Source organism: Pholis gunnellus, assembly GCF_910591455.1.
Source record: "Pholis gunnellus genome assembly, chromosome: 20".
Taxonomy (NCBI): domain Eukaryota; kingdom Metazoa; phylum Chordata; class Actinopteri; order Perciformes; family Pholidae; genus Pholis; species Pholis gunnellus.
In genome coordinates, this window is record NC_136547.1 from 7,472,867 (window position 1) to 7,498,290 (window position 25,424).

General features: G+C 42.0%; 1 protein-coding gene across 1 annotated transcript in view; it reads right to left on the reverse strand.

Moving 5' to 3' along the window:
- Window positions 1-428: 428 nt before the first annotated feature.
- The window catches only part of sh3kbp1 (SH3-domain kinase binding protein 1), a 29,231-nt gene continuing 4,235 nt past the window's right edge, over window positions 429-25,424 (reverse strand). Inside the window, exons 2-19 of the mRNA XM_079181023.1 lie at window positions 22,763-22,920; window positions 16,014-16,128; window positions 14,649-14,755; window positions 13,991-14,129; window positions 13,662-13,741; window positions 11,814-11,903; window positions 7,399-7,468; window positions 6,894-6,988; window positions 6,633-6,728; window positions 6,458-6,509; window positions 6,295-6,366; window positions 5,135-5,276; window positions 4,947-5,017; window positions 4,666-4,772; window positions 3,802-3,927; window positions 3,251-3,462; window positions 2,868-2,931; window positions 429-2,442 (exon numbers count right to left, since the gene is read on the reverse strand). Of these exons, the coding sequence (XP_079037149.1) occupies window positions 2,404-2,442; window positions 2,868-2,931; window positions 3,251-3,462; window positions 3,802-3,927; window positions 4,666-4,772; window positions 4,947-5,017; window positions 5,135-5,276; window positions 6,295-6,366; window positions 6,458-6,509; window positions 6,633-6,728; window positions 6,894-6,988; window positions 7,399-7,468; window positions 11,814-11,903; window positions 13,662-13,741; window positions 13,991-14,129; window positions 14,649-14,755; window positions 16,014-16,128; window positions 22,763-22,920 (1,835 nt within the window). The 3' untranslated portion in view covers window positions 429-2,403. The remainder of the gene's footprint in view (window positions 2,443-2,867; window positions 2,932-3,250; window positions 3,463-3,801; window positions 3,928-4,665; window positions 4,773-4,946; window positions 5,018-5,134; window positions 5,277-6,294; window positions 6,367-6,457; window positions 6,510-6,632; window positions 6,729-6,893; window positions 6,989-7,398; window positions 7,469-11,813; window positions 11,904-13,661; window positions 13,742-13,990; window positions 14,130-14,648; window positions 14,756-16,013; window positions 16,129-22,762; window positions 22,921-25,424) is intronic.

Below are 25,424 nucleotides of genomic sequence, written 5' to 3' on the forward strand. Positions count from 1 at the left end.
TTTATACTGTTGTGAAAATGTTAAGGTTTTTCTACAATTAATCCCCCAACAAAGACGTTTTCAGTAACAAACCATTAGACATCTAAAAACTATTGTAAACTCCGAGTACAGTTCATTAACTTTTAAACATTTTCAGGAATTCTTTTCAGTTGTATCTGAATAAATGCTGTTTCAGAAAGTTTGCGGTGGTTTCACTGCCAGCTAATGCTGAATTGAGACTTTCACTTCTCGTTTTGTTCACTTAGATGTCCTGTTTACATCAGTCATCTGCACAAAAACACCGACCTATAAAAGCAATCTGTGGAAGAGCAGCAATTGCTTGAATGTAACAAAATGCCCCTTCATATAATACTGTATATTACACATTTTACCAGCAGACAATTTAAACATTTGGTTTTTTTTTTCAAGACAAACAAAATATGCACATGTACAGTACATAATAGCATCTTTATTACACTGAAATATAAAAGTATATATATTTATCACTATCCTGGAGAGAAAGGACCAAGTCAAGAAAACAACTTGTAGACTCAGTTGTAGCAGTTTTCTTGTTGTCATACGAAAGAAAGACAGAAAGAAAGAAAGAAAGAAAAAGAAAGTTTTGGAGTCAAGAACAGGAAGGCCACAGTGACGGGTTGCCATAGATTCTGTGCACATATAAGGAAGGGAGGCAAACAGCCGTACATGCTACCACACACACACACACACACACACACACACACACACACACACACACACATTTGTATCTTGTTTTACCTGTAAGGTCCTTTCACCGACTACATTCCTCCAACCCTGTCTTTACCCTTCACCTGCTGCCAAAAGAGCACCAGAAACATCTGATGCACATGGATCTCGTTTTTAATTCTTTTTGGGGGGGGGGGGGGGGGTGCGACCAGCACAGCTGTTTGATTTTTGGAATCGTGGTGCAAAAGTGCAAAAGCAAAAACAAGGTGAAATATGTTTTGGTCCAGAAGGCAATGCTTTTCACATGACAGACAACATAAATAAGAGTGTTCATGCAGGGACATGTGCTTTTTTTCCCGCATTGGTTTGTAGCCAAATATCACAGGGCAGTTTTGGATTTTCTCAAAGAAATTGTATGATATTGTTGGGAATGTGCTTCTTTGCTTTCTCGCCGAGTTAGAAGAGAAGATTAATACCACGAGACGCTTAGCATAGCATTAAGCTTCACCAGTTCCTGTAAAGAATAAATAACATTATGTTTTTGTTTCCTACATATAAAAAAACAAAAGCAAAGAGTAAAAGTAACACATTGTGGTTTTACGCAGATTATTTGACAGACTACGTCTCAGTCGGAAGCGGTGACTGTCTGTCATCGAAAAACCACAAATTGTCATTTTTAAAGCTTGGTTTTCAGAGCTTGGATTTTAGAGCTAGGCTAGCTGTTCTCCCCCTGTTTCCAGTCTTTATGCTAAGCTAATTAGCTGCTGGCTGTAGCTTCACATTTAGCGTATAGAGTGGCATTGATGTTCTCATCTAACTCCCATCAATAAAGCAAACAAGCCTATTCCTTTAATTAGCACCTATAGTATCAGCACTTGTCATGTTGATAAGACTTAATTAAACTAATAGGGAGAAGAATCATAATGTGCTTATAGTTTTAGCCTCCCAACAGATGGAATATTTGACCGCAAGTTATAAAGTTAGGACATCAAGAAGAAAAAGGTTAGGGCTGTTAATGGCTGATGTTTCGAAAAATCCTCCGCCTGCAGTGTACCATAGAAACATCAAGCTCAGTGTATAAAACAATGCAACCATAATGCTAATGATGTGCCTCAAAATGAAGGCTTTGATCAACCTAAATCATAATCATAATGTTGCCCGTTGAAGAATTAATGATCGGGCCAAAACAGCCTCACTTTACAAAGATGTCCCCAATCTGACTGTTGGTCCCCACATGGATGGAAAAACAAAACGCTCTCTCACACACACACACACACACACACACACACACACACACACACAGATAAGAGGTGAAGGCCACAGAGTGGACACAGACCAGCACAGAGGTTGTCTGAACCAACCGGGCTACGAAGGTTGAGTCGCCTTTACACTTAGAAACCAGAAGTACCAGCGAGGTCGCCACGGAAGCCTCTGTGTCATCGTTCCGAGTACCGGTGGCACAGCAAGCTTTGACAAGATAGCAGTAAACTTAACAAGAGAAGCCTCTTTAAAATAAAAATGAAAATAAAGAAGTAAACGCTGGATAAGGCGACGTCAGAGGGGGTGGGAAGGTGGATGGTTCCATGGTACTGTATTGTTGCTGATGTTGATCCTGACGATCATTTGGCACAAACTTTGTTTTGGCTGAAGTGTCTCGGCCAACAGTGAGAATGTTCAAATGTTGTCCTCCGATGTGGCGATAAGAGGATGCTTTAGTCTTCATTTCGACAGGCTCTTCCTTATGTGCTCTACTTCCATCTGTCAAGCAAAGACACACATAAAATCTCTTAAAATCCTTTCTGGATGAGAGTACGCCAGTGTTACTAGAGAATGAGTGGTTTCCACATTCAATTAATCAGTTGATTATCTAATCTACAAAATGGGTTACATCGCTTGTTTTTTGTCCTGACCAAAACCAGAAAGTCTTAGTACTATTGCATCCAATGATCACAGCATTTTTCATAACGTGTGTGTACTATACCCGGTATTTCTTGGGTATTAGAGCAGATTTTTTTATACCGTTTTGTTCAGTCCTGTGGCATTTCTTCTAAAAAGCTCAATAATTAACTCTAAATGAACCAATTTACACCCAATATATACAGTACACACATAGTATTACTATATACTAATATTTCTAATGCCATTCATTTCAGAACCTGCTTTGTTTGTTTGTTTAGTCTCACCTGTAAACTAACGCGAATCTTCCTCTCGTCATCCAGCGCGTTGGTCAACTGCTTCATCTCTTGCCTGAAATACACAGAAATACACCATGACTCCAATACACACACACTCATGCATGCTTGTATACACAGGTATAATAATACACTTTATTTATAAAGAACTCTTTAAGTGCTTTACATGGGTGAACCAGGATTATAACATTACAGGATGGCAATGAGGCAAATACAAGTTATAAATAAAAAAATAAAATGGAATAAAACACCCACAATAAAAACAAAATAATGACAAAACAGATAAATCAACGTGTTGGAACTGAACCCATAAGGTAGCATTAATAAAAAACTTTTAAGTTAAAAGGTTTTAAAAGATTCTAGGTTTAACGTACCTGTGCTGGCTCTTCAGCAGTTCTACGGAGGACCTCAGGTCCCTCAGCTGGTTCCTGAGTTCCTCCAGTGTCGGGGGGGTCAGAGGTGAATGCCTGAGCTCGGGGGAGGGGCTCAGACCCGAGGAGGAAGACGGGGATGCGGGGCGATGGCCGGCGTTCGGCAGGGTCAGGACAGAGGGCTTGGTGGGCAGTGGGGCTTTACTGTCAGGTACCTGAAGGCAAATGTAAACACAGATCAGAGATGATATTATGAATTATTCTATTTTAACATCTAAAATATAACCTGGTAGTTCTGCTTCAGGTTTTTCATAATAAGGAGCAGCTGACAGATGTATAATTTGGTGGTGAGCACTTTACAGAAAATATGTCTTTAAAGTGCTGAGAAAAATGGAAATTGTAACGTCTTGTAATTGTAACAAACGAGATTGTTTTTGCCAACTGAAAGACATCCACCTTTCAAAACTTTTGACACACTGCTCAGAAACATGAAAATATGTGGCGCGGCGCCCTCTGCTGGATGAAATAAATAGTGATAATGAAGGAGGTCGTACAGGGACGGTGGGGACTCCTTTCCTCGCGGAAACTTCTACAGGTCTGCAGGGGACCGACTCCGGCTCCTCCTTCTGCTTCCTGTCCATCACTGTAGGGGAGTCCAGGTCCATACTGGACAGGGAAGACTGCAAGACAGACATCTATTCAGTGCAAAGTCGGTGGCTTTCTGAAGCACTCTACAGATACTGTTATCAGAAATATGAAATTTACATACAGTCATAATCCATACAAACAGCTCCACTTCGCACTGCTCAAAAATATAAAAAACACATAAGTTTCCTGTTGTTGCACCGTGACTCAACACTAACCTTCGTATTGATCAGTACACGACAAGTACACAATACGTTTTCCACAAATGCACACTATGCTTTGAATACTGATTGCTAAATCATTAGCATGGACACCAAACAGAGTTATGTACCCATTTCATGCTGTACAAAGTAGTTCGTACGAAATAGTCATGATTATAGTATTCTGCTTTTAGCGATTGATTCATTAACTTTACTGTTTTGTACTATAAGGAAATGATACACTATAAATGTTATACAAATTTGCTCAACTTTTACCTGCTGCAACATTTAAGTCATGAACACATGAATGCATCAATAATGAATAGCTAATAATACAATATACATTATTCTGAAATGCACACTTCTGCATGAGGACTTTAAGTATTTTTTATGTTAAAACTTTTGTACTTTTACTTAGTAAACTTGCAGGACTACTACTTGTAGCAGAGTATTTCTGCACTGTGGTATTGTTACTTGTACTTAAAAGGATGAGAGTGCTTCTTCCACCCCTGTTGGTGACACAGTGGTGTACATCAACACGTCCTTCTCGATGGGCTGATTAAAGACACTCACTGGTGTGATGATCTGTGATCGAGGCCGGCGGTCTGTGACTCTCGGCCGCGTCGCCGTCGGATGACTCAGCTTCTCTGTTGACGCCACCACGACATTGAGGTCAACATCTGAAACACAAACAACAGCTGATCATCAGCTGTTTGACATGAGACAAAGAGAGAGAGCGAGAGCGAGAGCGAGAGAGAGAGAGAGAGAGAGAGAGAGAGAGAGAGCGCTCCAACAGTTACTGAGGCACCATATCTTGATCTCAGCGGGTCGATGCTCCTGTCACTCAAACTCACCAGCGTCATGTGACCTGTCAGGGGCAGAATCTGGTGTCGAAGCCCCGCCCTCTGACTTGGGGCTTTCACACCTGAGCAGGTAAACCATACAACAACATTAGGCTGTATACGCTCAGGAGTATTTGGGATTTCTTTCTTTTTCGTAAGAGCCTGCGTGTGTGTGTGTGTGTGTGTGTGTGTGTACTGACGCTAGAGTGGGCGGTCTCTCAGGACGCCGCGGGGGTTGGGAGGAAGAGGAGGTGCTTGTCTTTGGGGGGAGGGGTTTCTTGGGAAGGGTAGACGGGAGGGAGGGCTTGGGGATTTCTCCAAGCTTCACTTCTTCACCTATACCTACACACACACACACACACACACACACACACACAGAATCACACATGGATGTTCAAAGGGAAAAATTATTAAAAAAAACGTATTGTACGGTATAAATACACACAAACATGCAAGCATAATAAGGTGAGGGCAAGGTAGGAGTACAAGAGATGCAAAGCCAGAGAAGGTTGTTAAAGATTAAAACTGAAGGAGAAGAAAGGTCTGGAGTCGCCCCAGGCTGGGAGGGAAAACAGAACAAGAAGCAAGGAAATAAAATGGACCAGAGAGGATCAGTTGATTTTGGTTTATGAGCGCGCATGAGATTTAGTAAGGGACAAATAACTAGAAATAGCAACTTTATACTTCTACTCCACGACATTTCAGAGGCAAATATGAAGTACTTTTTACTTCACGATATTCATCTAACAGCCGTAGAGTCGACTATAAAGATTTTACATGAAAAAAATGATGTGATACATTTATAAAATAGCTTCTTCTTGAGGCCCATTGTCACAAGTTTCAGATATTGTGTGTGAGTTGTAAGCAGTTCAATCAGAGAGCGATGACCCCAATTAAAAAACAGTTTGAGGCCAAAAAGGTCAAATAATAATAATAATTTAATAATTTGTCTATTTGTGTTGTAATAATACGGTACAAGGAGACAACTGAAAGTTTGTGTCTGTCAAGATCACCACCTCAGTGCCGAGAGCTTCCTGTTGCACACAGAATGATGTTGACAGTTTCCTCAATCAAAGCTTTGTTCCTCCGCTTTACAACGGAGGACAAACAAACTGCAAAGTGATCGAATGTTTCAACAGAAACCTGCTGCATGTTTGGCTCCATTTACATCGTCATCGTCCAGTTTTCACGCTGATATTGAGTCTCCGTTTTATGCTGCAACCCTTTCCAGCTAATCAAATCCCGGATTATTAATATGAAGCGTGTTAATTAGTGATCTGTCCATTGCCCGCTGAACAGATCAGTAGAAAGTTGCAGGCTGAAGGCGGGCCGAGCCGGGCCGAAGCGGTCTAGACTGTACCTCGATCCTGGTCTCTCTGTGGCAGGTGTTCAGGTCGCTCAGGAGGAACCTTCTTGACCTCCGACTTTCTCTCTACAGGTCAGAGTTTTTACAGGTTTCTCTCTCTTTCTCTCTCTCAGAACATGGAAACACCAGAGAGGAAAGACATACGGTGTTACTGTACCTGTGGTGTGTTTAGCTGAAGGTGCACTGGGAGGAGGCGGTTTCTTTGGTCTCTGGAAACACACAGAAACATAAAAACATGTTAGTAATGCATCATGTCTTTGAGGCTTTCCTGCCTTCTAATATCACAATAAACAGACAACTCCTGCATGTTTCCTTGCTCCAAAAGAAATCACCTCTTTATCCACGTCTAGCAGCTTGACAAAGTTATCTGGGAAGACACCTTGCCGTCCCCCGATCTCCCCCTTCCACCAGCCCGCGTCAGCACAGTCCTGCACAAAAGACAGCAAAGTGTGTTCGGTCTGAACTGCACCTTAAATGCTTGCTCGGTGTATTTAATGTGCACCTGGATGCAAATTGTTCTTCAAGCAAATGAAAGTGACCAAAAGTTGCAAGAATAAAAGCAGACACATAAACACACACACGTTCTGAATTACCTTGCTGATGATGTTGATGATTTCTCCCTCTTTTAGTGACAGCTCGTCTTCGTTTTGTCCTTCATATGGGAAGAGGACTTTACATTGCTCCCGCCCTGCCAATCAAATTCAAGAATTAAGAGTTGAAAAACAAGAGAGTGGTTTTCATTGCATGTCATTGTTCAATCCTGTGATGTATAATGACAATAAAGTGGAATTTACATGCAAAAAAGGTCAATCTTTCCCACAACAATCATGTTTGCGTTTTATTTTGTCATCTAGATTTGAGTTTATGCAACACAGCTCGTTAATGCAATACTTTAGCTTTCCCAAAAGTTTGATGTCGGAGCTTTCCACAAGCACCTGAACACATCAGTCAGGAAGTATTTACAAGGCGGTGGCTGAAGAAAGCTTCTACATGAAAAACGTCAGTATGCTTTAGAAAAAGGTTGAATGTTTCTTTGTCTCATCAGACTATATTGTTGTTTGTGTTGGATTTATCTTTACAACAGTTCAGCTGTCTCACCTTTGGCTTTGCCATCAGGTTCAGTCTTCATGGTTTCCGGCTGAACGCTCGCTGCTTTCCCCTCGTTGACCTGAAAGAAGGACAGATGAGGGGAAACCTTTAGTTTCACATCCAAATTTAGATCTTCAGATGCACTTATGTACATCTGCAGCAGATATCATCATTTTGCAACCAGCTGCGTAATCTCCGTCTCATTTTAGTGTGTGTAACCACTCGGACTCGGTTTGGACTTCCTGTCCATGCCAGGGTTAGTTTGACCGACGTCTCTAGAAATGATCGTGACCTGGTTTGATTCAGCTGTGGTTCACTCCTCAATGAATGCAGGGCTGCAACTAACTAATGTATCGCTTCATCTACCAGTTATTAACTTTCCAAGGTGATGTCTGTAAATCTCTTGTTTTTTTTTTCAGTCCTACACCCGAAGATATTCAGTTTAATGTGATATTAAACAGAGAAAAACTCCATATTTGAGAGGCTGAACAAATCATAAACTGAAGGACAAAGAAATAAAGAATTAAATTGAAGTAATCACTTTCCTCTAGTGGACAGCAATGTCCCACAGCTCCCATCTAACCATCTAATTAGAGAGGATGAGATCGGATTTAGCACAAAAGCCACCGAGCTGACTGCATGATGCAGTGTGAGTGTGTGTGTGTGTGTGTGGTGTAGGTTATTAAAGGAGCCGTTGTTTTCTGGCTGGAGTGGATCCCTCGACAGTGTTTGTGGAACCAGGGTGGCTCTTCCACAGGAAAACACACACATACACACATTCACACATTCACAAGACCCGGTCTGTCCCGAACACACACACAGCTCTGTTCTGTTCGGCCCGAGAGAAAAAAAAAAAGTAACACACCACCTCCCCCGCCAGCTTCTCTCCTCTCTCCTCTCTCCCCCCTCCCTCTCTAATGAGACCCATGTGGTGCCACAAGCATTGAGACATCATTACAACATCACAGAGACGCTTCCATGTCCAAGCATCACATGTTTCTGGGCCTCTTATAGACAGACAGAGGAAGTATTCTGATCCTTTACTCAAATAAAAGTACTAATAATACATTGTGAAAATACTCGGTTAATTAAAAAGAACAGTCTGTAGCATTTAGGGGGATCTATTGGCAGAAAGTGAACATAATATTAAGTTATAAGTAAGAGTTGTTTTGTTTTTGTTACCTTACAACGAGCAGTTTATACCTATATAAGGAGCAGGTCCTCTTCAGAGTCCGCCATGTTTCTACAGAAGCCCAGAACGGACAAACCAAACACTGACTCTGAAGTTTTCCTTCAGGCTTAACACGCGGTAGAAGTTTCAGTTGGTTGCAATCTGCAACCTCACCACTGGATGCCGCCACATCCTACACACTAGACATTGACGTTAAAATATGTATTTATAAATCAGGAAAATGTACTCAAAGTATCAAAAGTAAAAGTACTTAATAGAGAGAAATGATCGCTCTGAGTGTATATAGTATTTTAGTTGAGGTGAAGCTAATTTTAAACAATTTTATACATAAATTAAATTATTTCATGAGAAATATCAAAACAGCAGATTTTTGTATAACTTTTTTAATTAGCTAATTGATTAATTGACTCATAGTTTAGCCTACATTTTTATATACTGTTGGGTAGTTGAATTTATGACAATGTGTCATGTCAAAAGTCTTGGTTTGTAAAATAAAACAAAAATTATTGCTTTAATATAAATTTAGTGGAGTAGAAGTGTAATGTAATGAAATGAACTGTTAGTTTCAAAAAGGAAAAAAGGGAACTATTTTCTTATTTAGCGCAGGAGAAACCTCACATGACCAAACAGCTGCATTTACTGTACTGCACATCTGGCTGCTTCAGAGCCGCGTTGTTGTAAACCAAAGTGTGACCGGAGGAATTTCAAACACGCGTATAAAGCCGTCAGTTTTCTTTTTCTACTGTAAAATGTCACACAGTGAGAATTAAACAAACATCACCAACCTTGAGTAAAGTGTTGAGCTGGCCTCGGGATTTCAAGTGAGTCCATTTGAACGACCCACTAATGTGGCATTAATGACTCAGTGAATGTTTTTATATGACATATGCTGACGTTTTTAAAAGTGTCCGGCCTCTGGAGGGGACTTTTCATGTGTTTTTAGGTGGTTTGCTGTACAACTGACCACATCCATATAACAACGCTTATGAAAGTGGTGAGAATGAACCAAAACAGTGAAGTTGAAGGCTTAGAAACCAAAACAATGAGCTAGAAGACACTAAAATACCCCCCCCCCCCCCCCCCCCCCATATTCACATTTTACACAGTCCATTCATCCATTGATAAAATAAAAACGTGATTTATTGTAGGGGCTTTAAGTCTTCTGCCCGTTTCTTGTCTCATGACACTAAATTCCATGATATAACATTTTAGTCACCTCTCTACAGCATTAAGTACAAACAGTATATTTACTGTATGACACTGCGTCCTGCTGGCCGTGAGGAAATAATCTCGTTTTTGGGCCAAGTTTAATAAATCCACAAAAGATTTGTTGATTTGTGGAATAAGTGGTTTGACGAGGAAAGCGTTGAAGGACAGAGAGAGAAGAGTTCAGACTAAATATAAACCTGCCATGAATGATAACGTGTGGGGGGGGGGGGGGGGGGGGGGGGGGGGTAATTGTTTTACATTGAAGACTCAGCTGAGTTGAGTGACTTTGACTCACTGCAATGAAAAGAGTCTGGATGAAACACTGAAACACTTCCCCTTTGGCCAGATTCAGAGCTGAACGATGTTGAATTCTGGCACAAAAAGAATCTAACTCATCATCACCAGCTAGTGAAACACTATGTGTGATGCAGCACATCAGGACTTCACCCACTTTAAGAGCAGCTGACCTTCTAGTTCAGTTATAAAGTTGACGTGGCTTCCTGTGACTCAGCGTCCCCCCCGTCCCGGATGGAGACGCTCTGCTGTCACCTCCTTCAAAGCCTCATTAGAGAGACATGTCTGACCATAAAGCAACATAACGGCCTCCTGCTCAGCAGGACAGGCTGACAGACATCCTTCAGATGTCTGGAGAAGCTGCAGGAAGGTTTGATCACCACTCTGTGTTTTAAAAGTCTCTTTACATTCAGGTTTTTAGTCTTCTGTACCTTCTTAATTTATTGTGTTTCCATCCCGCGTCTCTCACTTTCTTCATCTATTAGTCTCAGTTCTGTTCAGAAATGTTTCTTATTTAAATTACAAAATGAAGTGAAAAAATCATAAATGTGGGGTTGTATAAAGAGTTTCATGTCTCCTGAAATGTGATTTTAAAAACCTGCCGAGATTAATGTTTAGTGGGAAAATGAGCACCTTTTTAAAACTTCTTGTCATTAAAATAGTTACATTCATAGATTTGGAATTTAAGGTCAGCTCACCACAATTACCAAACCCGCACTTTCTTCCTCCTGGTGGTTTCCAGCAATGCAGATAATTTACATTTTTATTTGCAGAACTTTTCATCTACATTTTTAATGTCTGACCCTTTCTTTCCGATACCCCTTTTTAAAAAGATCTGCAAATAAAACCAAAAGTATCTGCATCGCCAGAAACCAATGGGAGTAAGTAAATATGCTTTTCTTTTCTTTGTAATTTTGGTAAACTAAAATTCCTTTAATCCATGAACTTGACTATTTTTATGCCAAAAAAAAGATTAAAGCGTATTTAACCAAAAAATGCATTCCTGGCAGAGAGACACAGCCTTTGAAATGGTACTTTGATCATCAACAGACACATTTAATGTGTAATCTACAAACACTTTCTGTCTGCACGATGTATCACTTAACTTAAGGCTGACTCCACCGACTTCCCCAAACCTGAAAGTCCACCGCAGCTAAACCACAACACTTGAAACTCTGTTTAATCTCACGTGAAACAGCGCACATTAACAGGATAAGAGAAGAAGAACGTGAGGGACAGAGGAAATAAAACAAATCAAACGGGGGACAAACACAAGAGAGGGACAGAAATAGAGAAAACGTGACCTTACCGTCCTCTCCTCTGGTTCCAGTCAAACACAGACAGACGGACAGACAGACAGAGCTTTGCTACATCAGCGCCGGCAGCAGGAGACAGTGTGTGTGTGAATATGTAAACGTCAGTGAAAAACTGTAAAACCTCCCCTCCTCTCCCTCTCTCTCTCTCTCTCCCTCTCTGCCCTGGCGAGCTCTCACTTCTGCTTTGCTTGTCAAATCCCTGCAGGATGCGTGTGTGTGTGTGGGTGTGTGTGTGTGTGTCAGTCAACATAAAACCACTTCCTGTGCTGTAAAACTGAAACAGAGGAAGGGGAGGAGCCAAGACTGGGACTTCCTTCCTTAGCTTCACAGAATACAATGATCACAGTATCAAAACATGTATGAAGTAAGTGTTTGTGTTTGTGTGTGTGTGTGTGGGGGGGGGGGGGTCTCACCTTGTCCCCCTCTGAGTCCACTTCCATGGAGCGTGGTCTGAGTCTGATGGGCTGGTCTTTGAAGATGTCACCAAAGCCAAACCCTCGGACCTACAGGAAGCAGGAAAAAGAGGTGAAACACTGGAATTTAAACACAATATTTAAAGGAACACATCGCTGAAAAAAATAAATCTGAGGTTTGGGTTTCACACACTGACCCCTGGTGGACCTGAACGTGTGAAGCTTTGTGGGAGGCAGCAGCTGTTTCAGTGGATTCCAATGAGTCACCACGTCCACTGCAGCGTCATCTGAATGTTCACATTGTTCCCAAAACATGGCTGAACACACAGCTTACATTTGTCCCTGGCAGTCACACAAGCTGGGAGTTTAGCCATGTTTTTGATCTGATTGTCAGTCACACTGACTTTTGATTTTGATTTCACTTTCATTCTGTCACCCAAACAGTGACATTCATGTTTGCTGATTTATTTTTGCCCCAACCAATCAGGAGAGAGAAACAGTTAACGGTTGTCCTACTGATCAAAATAAATGCTATTCTATAACAACTCCTACATCGGCGTCAATTTCATGCACCATTTTTCTATTGCTGTTTTTCATGAATAGAGTGCTGCAGGAATGAGTCCTAAAACCAGGAAATGAGTTCGTCCTTTTTGCACTCCCAGTTCCCTCGTCTTGAAGGCAATGTTGTTGTTGTTTTTTAATGTGTTTCTGGTTAGACGTCTGAAATAAGGACGTTTATACTCGCACTCATCTGACTGTCCTTTATAGCCTAACGTTAACATTGTATTCATGCTCCAAAATTCATAAAAGCGGGGTTCATTTGTGAAGCTTATCTTCGCTGAACAACACATGTACGTATCATAAACGTTTGTTTGCCACAGAGCTTATCTTCTGCAAAAATACAAATGGAAAAATTCTATTGGCTTTTTGTCAAGGGAACCAACTAACTTCCTGTTGGTCTGCACAATTACTTCATCCCTGCAGTAATTAATGTAGATAGGTAGCCGGGATGACATCTCCATTCTTAACCCCGCCTCCTAAGCTCTGATTGGTTAACTATGTCCCAATAATGCAAGGTGCTTTAAAAAGGGACAGTTCACCGCCAAAACAAAAATAGATATTTTTCCATTTCCTCTTTTCATCCACAGACTTTGTTGTGAGCGGTGTCTTTCAGGAACTATGGTTGAAATAAAGTAGTTCCTGCATGAAACTGCTCACAGCGACGTCTGTGGATGGTCTTGAGCAACCGGGTCAGGATTTTTTGAAAGAGACATTGCGGTTGATCTTCTTGGCGCTTTAAGCACCACAAACCAAATGAATACATTGGAGAAAATATCTCTCCATGTCTCCAAAACTAGGCAACTCACACCAAAACAATCGAGACTGATAACTAGCACTACAAGGTAAGAGTAAAAAAATATGTATGTTTTGGTTTTGGGGTGAAGTCTTCCTTTAAAAATAAACTACAAGATGTGTAGAAGGTGTGTTTTTGTGTATTTTAGAAAGTACTGAGCATACGGGTGGATAGAGGAGAGGGGTGCATTATGCTGCAGGAGTGTGTTGAGTACAGACGTTTTATTATTAGTATTTTCACTGCACAACTGAGACGCTGTTGCAACTGCTTTAAATCAAGAAGCCAACATTCGCTCCGTTTGATACTAAAAACGTGGTCTGACCGTGTGTGAGGCTCACAGTGTGCGCTGCAGGGCATTAAGATTCGGGTTTTAGATCTCGGGCAGGATCATTCTTGTCTGATGATGGTCCTAAGACCAGTGTGAAGAATCTATTGTTTTAGTGTTTAGACGAAGGGCGGTGCAGAGGAATGTAGAACTGAACAACATCGATTACCTTCTTGGGCTGGATTTCTCCTGAACCCGTCTCTGACCGACTGTCGCCTCCATCACTCTCACTGCCTGGGCTGTCCTTACCTACACACACACACACACACACACACACACACACACACACACACACACACACACACACACACAATAGACATTACATGCTAGCTTCATCACTTCTGCAAATGTAGATTCAGTAGAATCATTTTCATTATTTATAAGAAAATGTCATGGTAATTCAAACATCCAAAGTTATTTATATAACAACCAGAGAGAGTAGCTTATGTTTTTTTTATATGCGACGGCCTTCCCACCGTCCGATTGGCTGAGACTCACTGGTGCGTGTGCTGTGCAGCTCCTCCTGCGATGTGTCCAAGGAGGAAGTTTCCGACTCCGTCTGGACAACTTTGGTGAAATTGGAGGGGAACATTCCAGTCTTCCCATTTATAAATCCCTCCCACCAGCCCTCCTCCACCTAAACACGCACACAACACAACACACAGAGAAACCAGAGCAAAGATTTACACAGATATCTACATGGGCTCTCCAAAGAGGAAGAGCTTGTGTTTCAGTTTTAAGGTTCATTTTAGGTTCACAGTATGTCAAAAGCAGTATGCCAAAAAATAACAGGAAGTCTCACTGCATTCGGTTGTACTTTCATTTATTGTCATTGTACAACTGGGTCGCATAACCAGATGCAGTCTGTAGTCTCATTTTGCTACATGAGAAAAACCCAACACAAAAAAACAAACCCGAGCTCTTTATATTTGGTATTTGGATGAAAGAATTTGGATCAATATATAAACTTGTCAATGCTCTCTGGTAAAACAAACATTCATATATAATGTTTACTCCCAAGATATCTCTTTATAAATCAAGAGATAAATGTGCTAAAAAAGACACTTGCTTGTGTGTTTTATGGAGGCGTATTTCTGCAGACTGGCCTTTATAAAGTGTATTTATGATTCACTATGAGTCCAGTGATCAGTCTTACCTCTGATATGATCTCGATGACATCTCCTATTTTCAACTCAAGCTCGTCTTCATGCTGAGGCGCGTAGCTGAACGCCGCTTTACATCTCCGCTTACGGATCTGCTCTACTGCGAACACACACACACGCACACACACGCACACACACACACACACACACACACACACACACACACAGAACAAGAGCACATACAGACATATTTTAGGCTTACATGTGGCATAATTGGCTCCCACACTTATCCATAATCCAAGACTTAGAGTGAGCGACAGGTGTTCTCTGACTTATTAAAAGCCCTCGTGGCTGAAGACTGTAACGCCGACCTCTGACCTTTCAATTAGAGGACAGTCTTACCAACCAGCTCTGACACCAAACGCCTCCCACCGGCCTTTGAGGTGTTTGTCTTACACTCATTAGCCTGCTCATTACTCTTGACTCATTCCACACCAGATGGGGCATTAATAAGACGAAGCCCTGCGATTCCTCTTTTGTCCACAAGGTGTCCCCCCTCATGAGAAATGTAGGGGAGTGTATGCATGTACAGTGTAAAATAAGACATTTATTCTAGTGCAAGAGATTGATGAAAGATTACAAGATAAGAATAAGAAAAAACAATAAGAGTAAAAACATATATAAACCTTAGAATAAAAAGTATTAAGTGTATAAGAAGTAATACAAACACCAGCGCAAAATAGAATAGCAATAAGAGAAAGGTCAAAACAGTAAAAGAAGAAGTGTATACGAAGTAAGTGGTGGAGGAAGTATTCAGATCCTTTACTTCAGTAAATGTACTAATACCACGTTGTTAAAATAATCCAAGATTGACCGCCGTGACTGTTACACTATCGTATGTTGCATCATTAGATTACTATTATTCATACATTAATGTAAAGTAGGATTTTAACGTTGTTGCTGGTTGAGGTGGAGCTCATTATAAAATATGTTATATTATGCTGCAACTCATGATTATTCTCATTATAGATTGATGTACTCATTAATTCTCCATTAATCAATACATTTTTTGGTATGTATGGTAATGTGTTGAAGTACCTCTGAACTGTTGTGTAGTAGAAGTATAAAGTGGCATGAGAAGTAGTAGAAGTACCTCAAATTAGTATTTATATCTGACCACTGTGTATACGTGTGTGTACTGAGTGTGTGTACGAGGAATGCTTGACCCAAATCCTTCCTCACACTAATAGGATCCATGTTTGAGACTGAAGACTTAAACCTGTCTGATGACTAACACATATGAATGTGTGTGTGTGCGTGTGTGTGTGTGTGCGTGTGTGTGTGTGTGCGTGTGCGTGTGTGTGTGTCTGTGTGTGTGTGTGTGCGTGTGTGCGTGTGCGTGTGTGTGAGTTGAGCACCTTTCCTGCCCGATCGTACGCCGGGGTCGGACACGGGACTGGCTCTCCCATTGGAAAGGTCAGATCTGATCATGCTCGCCTGTCCTCCATCCCTCTTCCCCTCTTTCTTGATCTCCTACGAAGAGAGAGGAGCAGGAGACGATTAGTGGAGGAGGAAGAGGAGGTGAGGAAGCATGAAAAAAACGTTGGTTCAGGTGAGAAAATTAAAGTTAGAGAAACTAAAATACGGCATGAATGAATCAAGACAGGACAGAGAAAGAGAGAGGGGAACGAAAGCTTTAAAGTTTGTCTCAATGGCAACTTTATTATAAAAACAATTTAAGACATGAACATATTGATAAAAAAGCACAAAAATACAATATGTTAGGATAACAAAATAGTTAATCATCTACATTTTAAATGACACTGATGCACCACATTTTGAATACAATCTTAAAATGAAATAAAATAACTAATTATTTGTCATGACTAAAATATTTCTGTTCGATACTAAAATGAGTCTGTGAAGGTTATTTGTTATGCGATAAACTTCACCCGGCTGCGCTGCAGTATTAGATGTCAGTAGCCCAGGTGAGCCTCACTGTTTACCTTCAGCTTGCACAAACACACAAACACACAAACACAACCTTCCCCCCTCTCCGTCAGCACCACTTTCACTCGTGCGAAGAACCGCGAGACGGCCGTGCCAAACTGATCCAGGGGAACGGGCAAACAAATACGCCGAGCGACAGACGAATCAACAAGAGGACAGATGGGGAGACGACACACACACGGAGGGGGGGGGGACGGGGGACGCTCGTCCACAGAGACCCAGAAGAAGTAGACATGGCGTCTCACATCTCCCCACCACATTCATCATGACACTGTTTCATAAGCCCCGGCCCCTGTGGCCAACGCGGCTCAGTGGAGCATACTGGTGTACTGACTCACAGAAGCTAATGCTTCAAACACACACTCTGGTTTGTGTATGGCCTGGTGTGGAAAAAAAATAAAAAATAGCCTTAATGAGCCTCTGAGATCCAAAAATACCAACAAGAGAAGACGTTTCCTAGACAACAGCCGAAGATCATCTTGGGCTAAGAGCCATTTTAGGAGCTGCACAGGTTGGAGACTGGACATGGCGCTGGTGGAAGGATGGTTTAAAAAAGAAGCAAACTCATTTGGCAGAGAAGAGATGAAAGGCCAATTAAATTCTGACATGTGGTGTGCGCCCTCTTCTTCCAACAGGAAGTGATGGATTGAAACTTAAAAGGCAGAAGGAGTAGGATCGTCCAAAAAAAACAACCAAAAAATCTCTGTAAATCATCACTTATGACCCACTAGAAGTGTGCGGCGTTGTCTGTATCTGTGGAGACCCGGCCCTCCGCCTGCATTTTCCGATTTCTGTTGTGTTCAGGATGTTTCTGGGTGTGAACCTCTATAAAAACGTAGCGACCAGGTGCCAGACAATAAGCACACATCCAAGAAGAAGCGGACACAGCGTCGTAAAAACCAAAACGCGAAGCGGACAAAGCTTGTTCCAAAACAAGAGTGAATCTGGGCCGCCTGTGAGCACCCTAAACCTAACCGTGATCAGGGGGGCGTGGCTTCTGGTGTCGTCGAGTACCAACATCTGGTTTATCACCTTTCACCTCTCTATACATATATATTACTGTATTTATATTATATTTATATTATAATGATAGTCCGAGGAAGTCCGTGCGGTAAGACGTTCGGGGTGGAAGGTTGGGTCAAGCAAACACACGACTTTCACCCAGGAGACCACTGCTCGGGTCCCGTGTGAAAATAAAAGTATGGATTTTATTTTGTATTACTACAAGGAACTATTCCTACTATTCTTCGCACATTTGTAATCGTGTATAGGAGACAGCGTTGACATGAGAGTGGCATAAATCTTCTCATCTTACAACAAAAAAAACGATAATCAAGGTAATGTATGTTCTGTTTATTGGAGCATTTTCAGTGAAACGACTGAGAGCTGTGAGACCCAGAGGCAGTAACAACTGGCAGATTTCTTTTTTAAACTGCTATGTTTAGTTATTTCTGTTCTGAGGTCATTCACACTCATCTTTCCACGTCGTGTGGCGTTTGCATTGGTTAAGTAGGCTAATGCAGTGCTAATGTAGTACTAGAGCTTAAAAAGACATTGATTCTGCAGTCAGAGTGCGGATGGACTCGCTCTTAACTCTGCATGCCTTCACGTACTGCAAAAGCAGATATAGAGACACACACACACACACACACACACACACACATTCATTCAGAAACTCTCCTGCACAGACTAACTGGTGAAAAAACAAAAACACTTTGAACTCGGAGACACAAGCCAACCTACGCAAAAAATGTGTTGGCCAGCAGCTTTCCTTTTTGTGAGTGGTGGAGGAGAGGCGGCGTTTACTAGCTGGTTGGCTTTATGCTTCATGAAAAGCAACATACATTCTTAAATCCATCTGTTATCTATTAAGGCTGCTTGTGTTAAATAATTTATGCATTTTGGAACAGGAGAACAATGGCTGCACGGTTCTGCAAAAAGGAAATCAAGGATAAGTAACTGCGCTGCACTCGGAGGCCTTTGTTACTACTTGGACTGCAATCATGCTCTGCTGCAATTCCTCCTGCGGGGATACGGAGGTAACTCAGAGTCAGAGGAAACCCAGCTGAAAATAGGAGAGGAAGACGACGTGATTCATCATATCTGCACAGGAAACACCTGCATAATCCACACTGCAGCGCTGGCTGTGTTTGTCTGCGTCACGTCTACCGCAAGTAGTTTAGGCTAACACCGATTTGTGCATCCCCTCTCAGCAGACCTCTGACCCTTCTCTCTCTCTCTCTCTCTCTCTCTCGCAGTCACAGATAATGCAAAAACAATGCAGTGTAGCAGCCACCGTGTTAGCAGCGCAAAGGAAGCTGTAACTCTGAGATATGGAGAGAGAAGAAGAAGAACGGGGAAGCAGAGAGAGAGAGCTTTGCTTGTAAAAAAAAATCATTGTGAAATGCAGAGGAACGATGACGCAAATTATTATTTCCCCTCCTTTCATAAACCCCATTGTTATTGCAACAACTCTATGCACCGGTCGTACTGGCACAGAGAGAAAGACTTTACACAAGTGCAATGATTGGACATCTTGGACATTTTTTTATGCTTTTTAATGCTGAATGACTTATTTCCAAGCAAATTCTGAGCACATCTTTGGTTTAAAGTGGTGCTTTCGTGTGATTCTTTGTGGGGAAACTCAGCGTTAGTCGACTCAGAGTTTCTTTGATCGAGGACAAGCACTATTTTGCAGATCTTGTGAGCCTTTATGGTTCACATCAGAGCTGAAAGAGTTGAAATATGAATCAATAAGATGAACAGAAAATGAATCTGCTTTATAGTTTTATATACAACACGCGTCACTGAACATCTTTGAGTTTCAGTTGGACAAAACAAGGCATTCTAAGACGTTACCTTGGAATCTGAAAAGCTTTAATAGCAATCGGTATTTTCTGACATTTTATAGACGAAGCGATCAGTCAGTTATCTAAAAGAGGTTTCAGCTGGGAACCGCTCCCATTACAAAAGAAGTAAAGTTCCACGACCAAATAAAGAAGAGCGTCACCGTCAGCAGGTTTATTCTTTTGCAAAGGTTTGCTACTTTTCAAACGTCCACGGTGACGTCTGCACCATGACGGACAACGTGAAGCACTTAATGTCAATCCAGAGCATGTGATTCTGATTTGCAACACCTGCTCGTCTGATCCACAGAGGTCAGACGATTGCAGCACTTCCAATAAACAAACACCACAGAGTATTTTCAGACGAATCGATTGCAGCCCCAACAGTCTCTAAAAACTATTCTGTGCAATATTGGAGGTCCTTGATCTTGAGAAACAGCAGTTGAGAGCAGCTATCTACAAACTATCTCTGCAGACATTTCTTTAATGCTGAGAGCTGAGCACTTCCCCCCCAAAATCTGGTTTTTAGATAAATATCAGTTGAGCGAGTTGGAGGGCTGATAACTGCTCCAGGCTTCAATGAATCTTCAATAAGTCTCATGACTCTCCGTAACATCGCTGAATTAACCGCCCGGTCCTCAATTAGCAGTTTGTTAACTTGAGCTGACCTAAAAAACTAAACAACAAACATCTTTAAAACTGTTTTTGTGAAAAAATTAATTCATTGACCTTCACCTTAATAATCTGTGTTGTGCCGGTTGTCAGCTATGACGGCACCAGAGGGGGGTGGGGGGTTGCTTGCATACCATTGCTTCCTGTCCCCCTTTTCAAACTGTCTGTCCGCATCCCCCCCACTTCCTACACACACACACACACACACACACACACACATTCATCAGCATGGCAAAGCTTAATGTCGCTGATTCCCATAACTGCAGTCTTGTGACACACCAGTCTGGCATTACTGCATTACTCACAGCCTCTCTGTCACACACACACACACACACACACACACACACACACACACAGACACACACACACATGGACACACATCCACTGGAACACCGTCGGTGGGACTTCACGGGCCCATTGTCCGGCTCCCTGACAGTTAATGAGAGCTGTGACATTCAGTCAGCACAAACGAGCCACCTGACGACAGACTGACTTCTTCAGCGGCGCTGTCGAAATGTGAACGCTGCTCTCTGCCCTTGCCTTGCGGTACTTTTCTACTTCCCCCTCATGGTACAGTGAACAAGATACTTCCCCCTTTCTCATTACCACAGAGCACACTGTTTTACTACTCATACCAGAAGCCGAATCGTCTCTCTAACACCTACATGTCTCATTTACTTTGAGCCACCGGAAACACTGGAAGGAAATAGAGAGGCTCGCCCTGACTGTCCCCATCACCCAAGGGCACGCAAATTTGAGCTGCAACTAACTAATTATTTCATTATCAATGCATCTTTTTTACTTTCTCTGTTAATCAGTTAATTGTTCAGCCCATAAAATGTAAGAAAATGCTGCAAATTGTCCATCACATGTTCCCAGAGCTCAATGTGTCGTCTGCAAATGTCTTGTTTTGTCCGATCAATCATCCAAAGCTTGTGTGTATTCAGTTTTCTATCAAAGAAGATACAGAAAACCAGCATGTACTCACGTTTTAGCAATTTTGCTTCAATAACTACATCGATTGTCCAAATTACTGCTTATCATTCTAGCTCTGATTCATAGAAGCTAGCTTTTGGATTCATAGAAAAACCTCGTGTTTACCACAAGTGTTTACAGACTTATGTTGCTGCATCTTAACACTGGTTGGTGGTTAACGGTGGTGCAGTCACAGCTTTAGTCTGATAAGTCAGCTCGGTATACCAAAGACAGAAACGTAAAGTTAGAAACGAGAGAAAGAGAAAGTCATGAGATGTGCAGAATTAACAAGCCTGCCCTACATTTTTAGCCTCTTGTTAAAAGTATTCTCATTGATGCTATCGCTGCCAACCAGTGGAGCCTCTCAATGCACTTTAACTCAAAGTTCCCATATTGTAAAAACCCAAAGTCTGACTTTTTTACTATAAAGCAGGTCTAAGTGTGATATAAATACTGTGAAAGCATCGCTCAGTCCAGGGATTCATAAAATGTGCCATTAAACCAGCCGTCACAACTATGTAATATATCCGCCATTTGTTAGTTTTTAACCGTTATACAGTGTATGTGAACGACGTCAGCTGACAGGAAGTAAGCACGGACCCAAGCTGTTGACTTGCAACGCAATTCCGTTGAAACGGGCTAAAGCCGGGCTCAGAATACAGGGCCTTTAATCTCAAAGATGCACTCACTACAAGATTAGAAAGATAACGGCGCAGCACACACTACAGGATATTATTAAGATTATCACCGGCTCACCTGATCTCATGGGGAAACAGAGACTTTTATGTGTCTGGAGAAGACATTTTCGATTTCAAGTGTTCAGTTTTAATGTCCGTCAAAAGTAGCATGCTAGCTAACGTTAGCCTCAAGGGCTTGAACGTTAACCGATGCTTAGGAAACACCGTCAGCTGCTCCGGCTCGTCTCTCTCATTGGCTATTGTGGTTATAGCCGCTCGGAAGGAAAGTATGTAAATATCAAACATGTTTGAAACTATCGGGGCGGCGCTGATGGGGCTGTAAACGCCTCACATCAGCAGAAAGTCTGGACCAGAAATCTGTACCAACCAAGGTCCAGGACCAGATTCCCCCTCCGACTGTCGGCTTAAAACGCAGCGCTTGAGACGGAGGATGAAAACAGGAATTTTCAGACAGATAATATGAGAGAAATATTGTGTTTTTTTTTATCATAAAAGCATCTAAACATGTTCTAGTTAAAACCCAAAATACAAGTATGAACCTAAAAATGGACATGATATGTCTCCTTTAAAAGAGCCAGTATACTTCCCTCCACACAGATGTTTCCGACATCGGAATTGCGTGGGGCTGCGTTCAACAATTTCTGAAAACACCAATCCCACATTCACAACTACTTCAGGCAGTGCAATCTTGTCCAAGTTCAAATCTGACCACAAACTCAACCTTAACTTAGCTTTTGCTCTTTTGTCCGATCTCAAACTTTACCAAAATAAAAGCATGAAAAGACGTCAAACTCTCACTTCTGATGGAGAGTTTCAGAGCACATACACAAACACCCCATGCAACAGCCATACTGCAGTGACACACTGGAAACCGCATGTTTACTCTGCTGCTATTTATGGAGCACCTCTCGTGGGTTTTATGGAGCGAGTGAGAACGAGCAGAGGAAATATATTGTGACAACTCACCCTGACAAAGTTATCGGGGAACAGGCCCCTGCGTCCGCCCAGCTCGCCCTCCCACCATCCTCCATCGTCCCGCCGTATGTTCACGATGATGTCGCCCACCGCCAGGCTCAACTCATCGTCCTGCTGAGCCTCATAGTCAAACTCCACCACGGCCTCCACTGGAAGACAGAGAGAGCGAGAGAAAGAGAGAGTAAGTGTGTTATCAATAAACCGCAATATATAAAGGTCAAAACAGCAAAGGTGTCACATTGTTCTATATTTACTCTCTGGTACGGTGGTTTACATTGTGATGATTCTGCTGGTTTTCTTTTTATTGATTCAAAAGTAAAAGTGAAAGACAAACACCTCACAGATCAACACACACACACTCCTACAACAACAAAATGCAATTTACTCTGAGCTGAAACACTGCAGAGTTTGCTGTAAACTGTATTTAATTCCTCTTTGCTGCAGCTCTCATTCTGATGAGTGTTTTCCTTTCCTCAAAGACATCACAAACAAATAAAGGCAAGAAAAAGGGGAAGTTGGAGTTTCCTGTCACAAGTCGAATGGTAAATTCATCATAATGGACATTTCCACTGCAGTAATTACATCAGTACAACATAAAGTCATAATGGACTCATCAATCACAGTTTCACTTTCCAAACAGGTTTTCTCTCTCTTATTAAAAGCGAAGGTTATGTTTACATTCGCCGTCAGTAGTTTCAGCCATTACCCCCAATGACATCATGTGACGTTCTTATAGAGTGAAAAAGAGACCGCTGTTCGTTTCCAGCCGCGATCAACATTGGTTTCTTTTAACCCTGACCACGATCATCGCATAACCTCAACCAAGTGTTCATTATTGTAATGACGACGAAGCCTAAACCTAACCAATCCTTAATTATAGGAACAGACAATTGATGAAATGTCTTCTATGTTTCATTCTAGATGGTACAGACAGACGACATATTTCCCCGTTTCAATTTAGACTTACAAACCCTATTTTTAGTTTTAAACATAAAATCCTGCATACTTTACATCCATGTTTGCTGACTTAGTCTTCTCCCTTTCTTGTCTCTCGTTAGCAAACTGCTAGACTTCTTTGCTCATTGCCGTCGATTAGCGGAATAACATTAAACTGCCGGCATGACTGTGTATAGTTATCATGTGCAAATGCATCCTTGAGAGCATGTTCAATTCAAGTGCAGACGTGCACAATCCTGCATTGCGCTACGAGGGATGAAAAACTCCAGGATGAGTCGCATTAAAAGGTTTATTCACTGTCACATGTTCCAGTGCGACGAGACAGCGATATTCTTAGGCGTCAGACAGTCATGAGCAAATAGAAATAGGGTAAGAATAAAATGTAAATAAACATCTTGACATCTGTTGTGCTAACCCTGGTGTAATACTAATGATGATGATTACTAGAAGTGATAATGAGCGTATTACTGTACACGGTTGCTGCTCAAGGCTGTAAACGAGGTAGATAGAAACGTAAATGTATCGTCCGTCATTTGAAATCTAACAGGAAAGAGAGTTATTATGCCCTCTATGAGCCGCTGGAAGTGATTCAATGTAAAATATGTTAAAAACGTCTCTAAACGTCACGAATACAAACAGTCCCAAGCACACAAAAACACCTTGTGACGGCTGGTGCAGCTGCTAATACTTGTAAAAATGTACTGAATGTGTCATATCACATAGCTTTCCTAACTCTAACCCTTTACACACACTCACACACACACACATGTCGGCCTCTGTGTGTCTAAACTATGCGGGCAGCTAAAGGGGGGGTGAAGGCGGGGGAGTTTCGGGGGTGGGGTAACCATGGGAACAACAGTGCAAAAAGGGGGTAGCTATGACTCAGACTCAGCGACACTGGCTTCCTCCCCTCATCCACATATGTATACTGTAACATACACACCAACAGGCCAAATGAGGAAACTGGGCAGAATTGACACCAAGACCACACTTCTTGTGAAAGCAGTTGAAGTGGAAGGTCAGGGCGTCGCTGAGTGTTTGCATAGACACAGGAGCAGAGGAGGATGAATACCGAGCAGATGAAGAAGACGACTGTGGTCCAAGTTGGCCTGGTGCGCAGATGGGGAGGACATGATTCTGGCGTGAGATAACTAAGAGAGATTAGCCGCAGATGAGACAGCGACGTGGCACACAAACATACAGTTTCTGGGGAAGTGGCGCATCTCATGAGGGTGGAAGTAAGGAGAGTTTTTTTTTTTAGTAAGGATAAGTGTGTGCAGTGAATTGATAGCTTGTGGCGGTCGTCTTGCAAGCCACATCGTCTGAGTGGCAGTACGGGACAAACACACTGCGGTCCACCCACCCGTCCACGTCAGTCAACAACACATACACCACTGAAGAAGACGACAGCTTGTGGCTCTGCACAGAACGCACAGAGCCGAGTGCAAAGACGGGTGCAAGTTAAAAGTGACACAAAGTTAACGCCAAATAGGCTCCGGAGTGGAGCTCGGTCTGGTGTGAAGCTATACGCAGGAAGAGGGGATCTGAGCTTTGCGATAGATGAACGCTGGATACGATTTGACAAAAGCAACCATTTTTTAGATAAGGAAGGAAAAGATGTGAACCAGCAATGCACAATGTAACGCACTGCAGAGCAAAATGAGAAAAAATTATTGATATTTTTCCCATGAAAGTA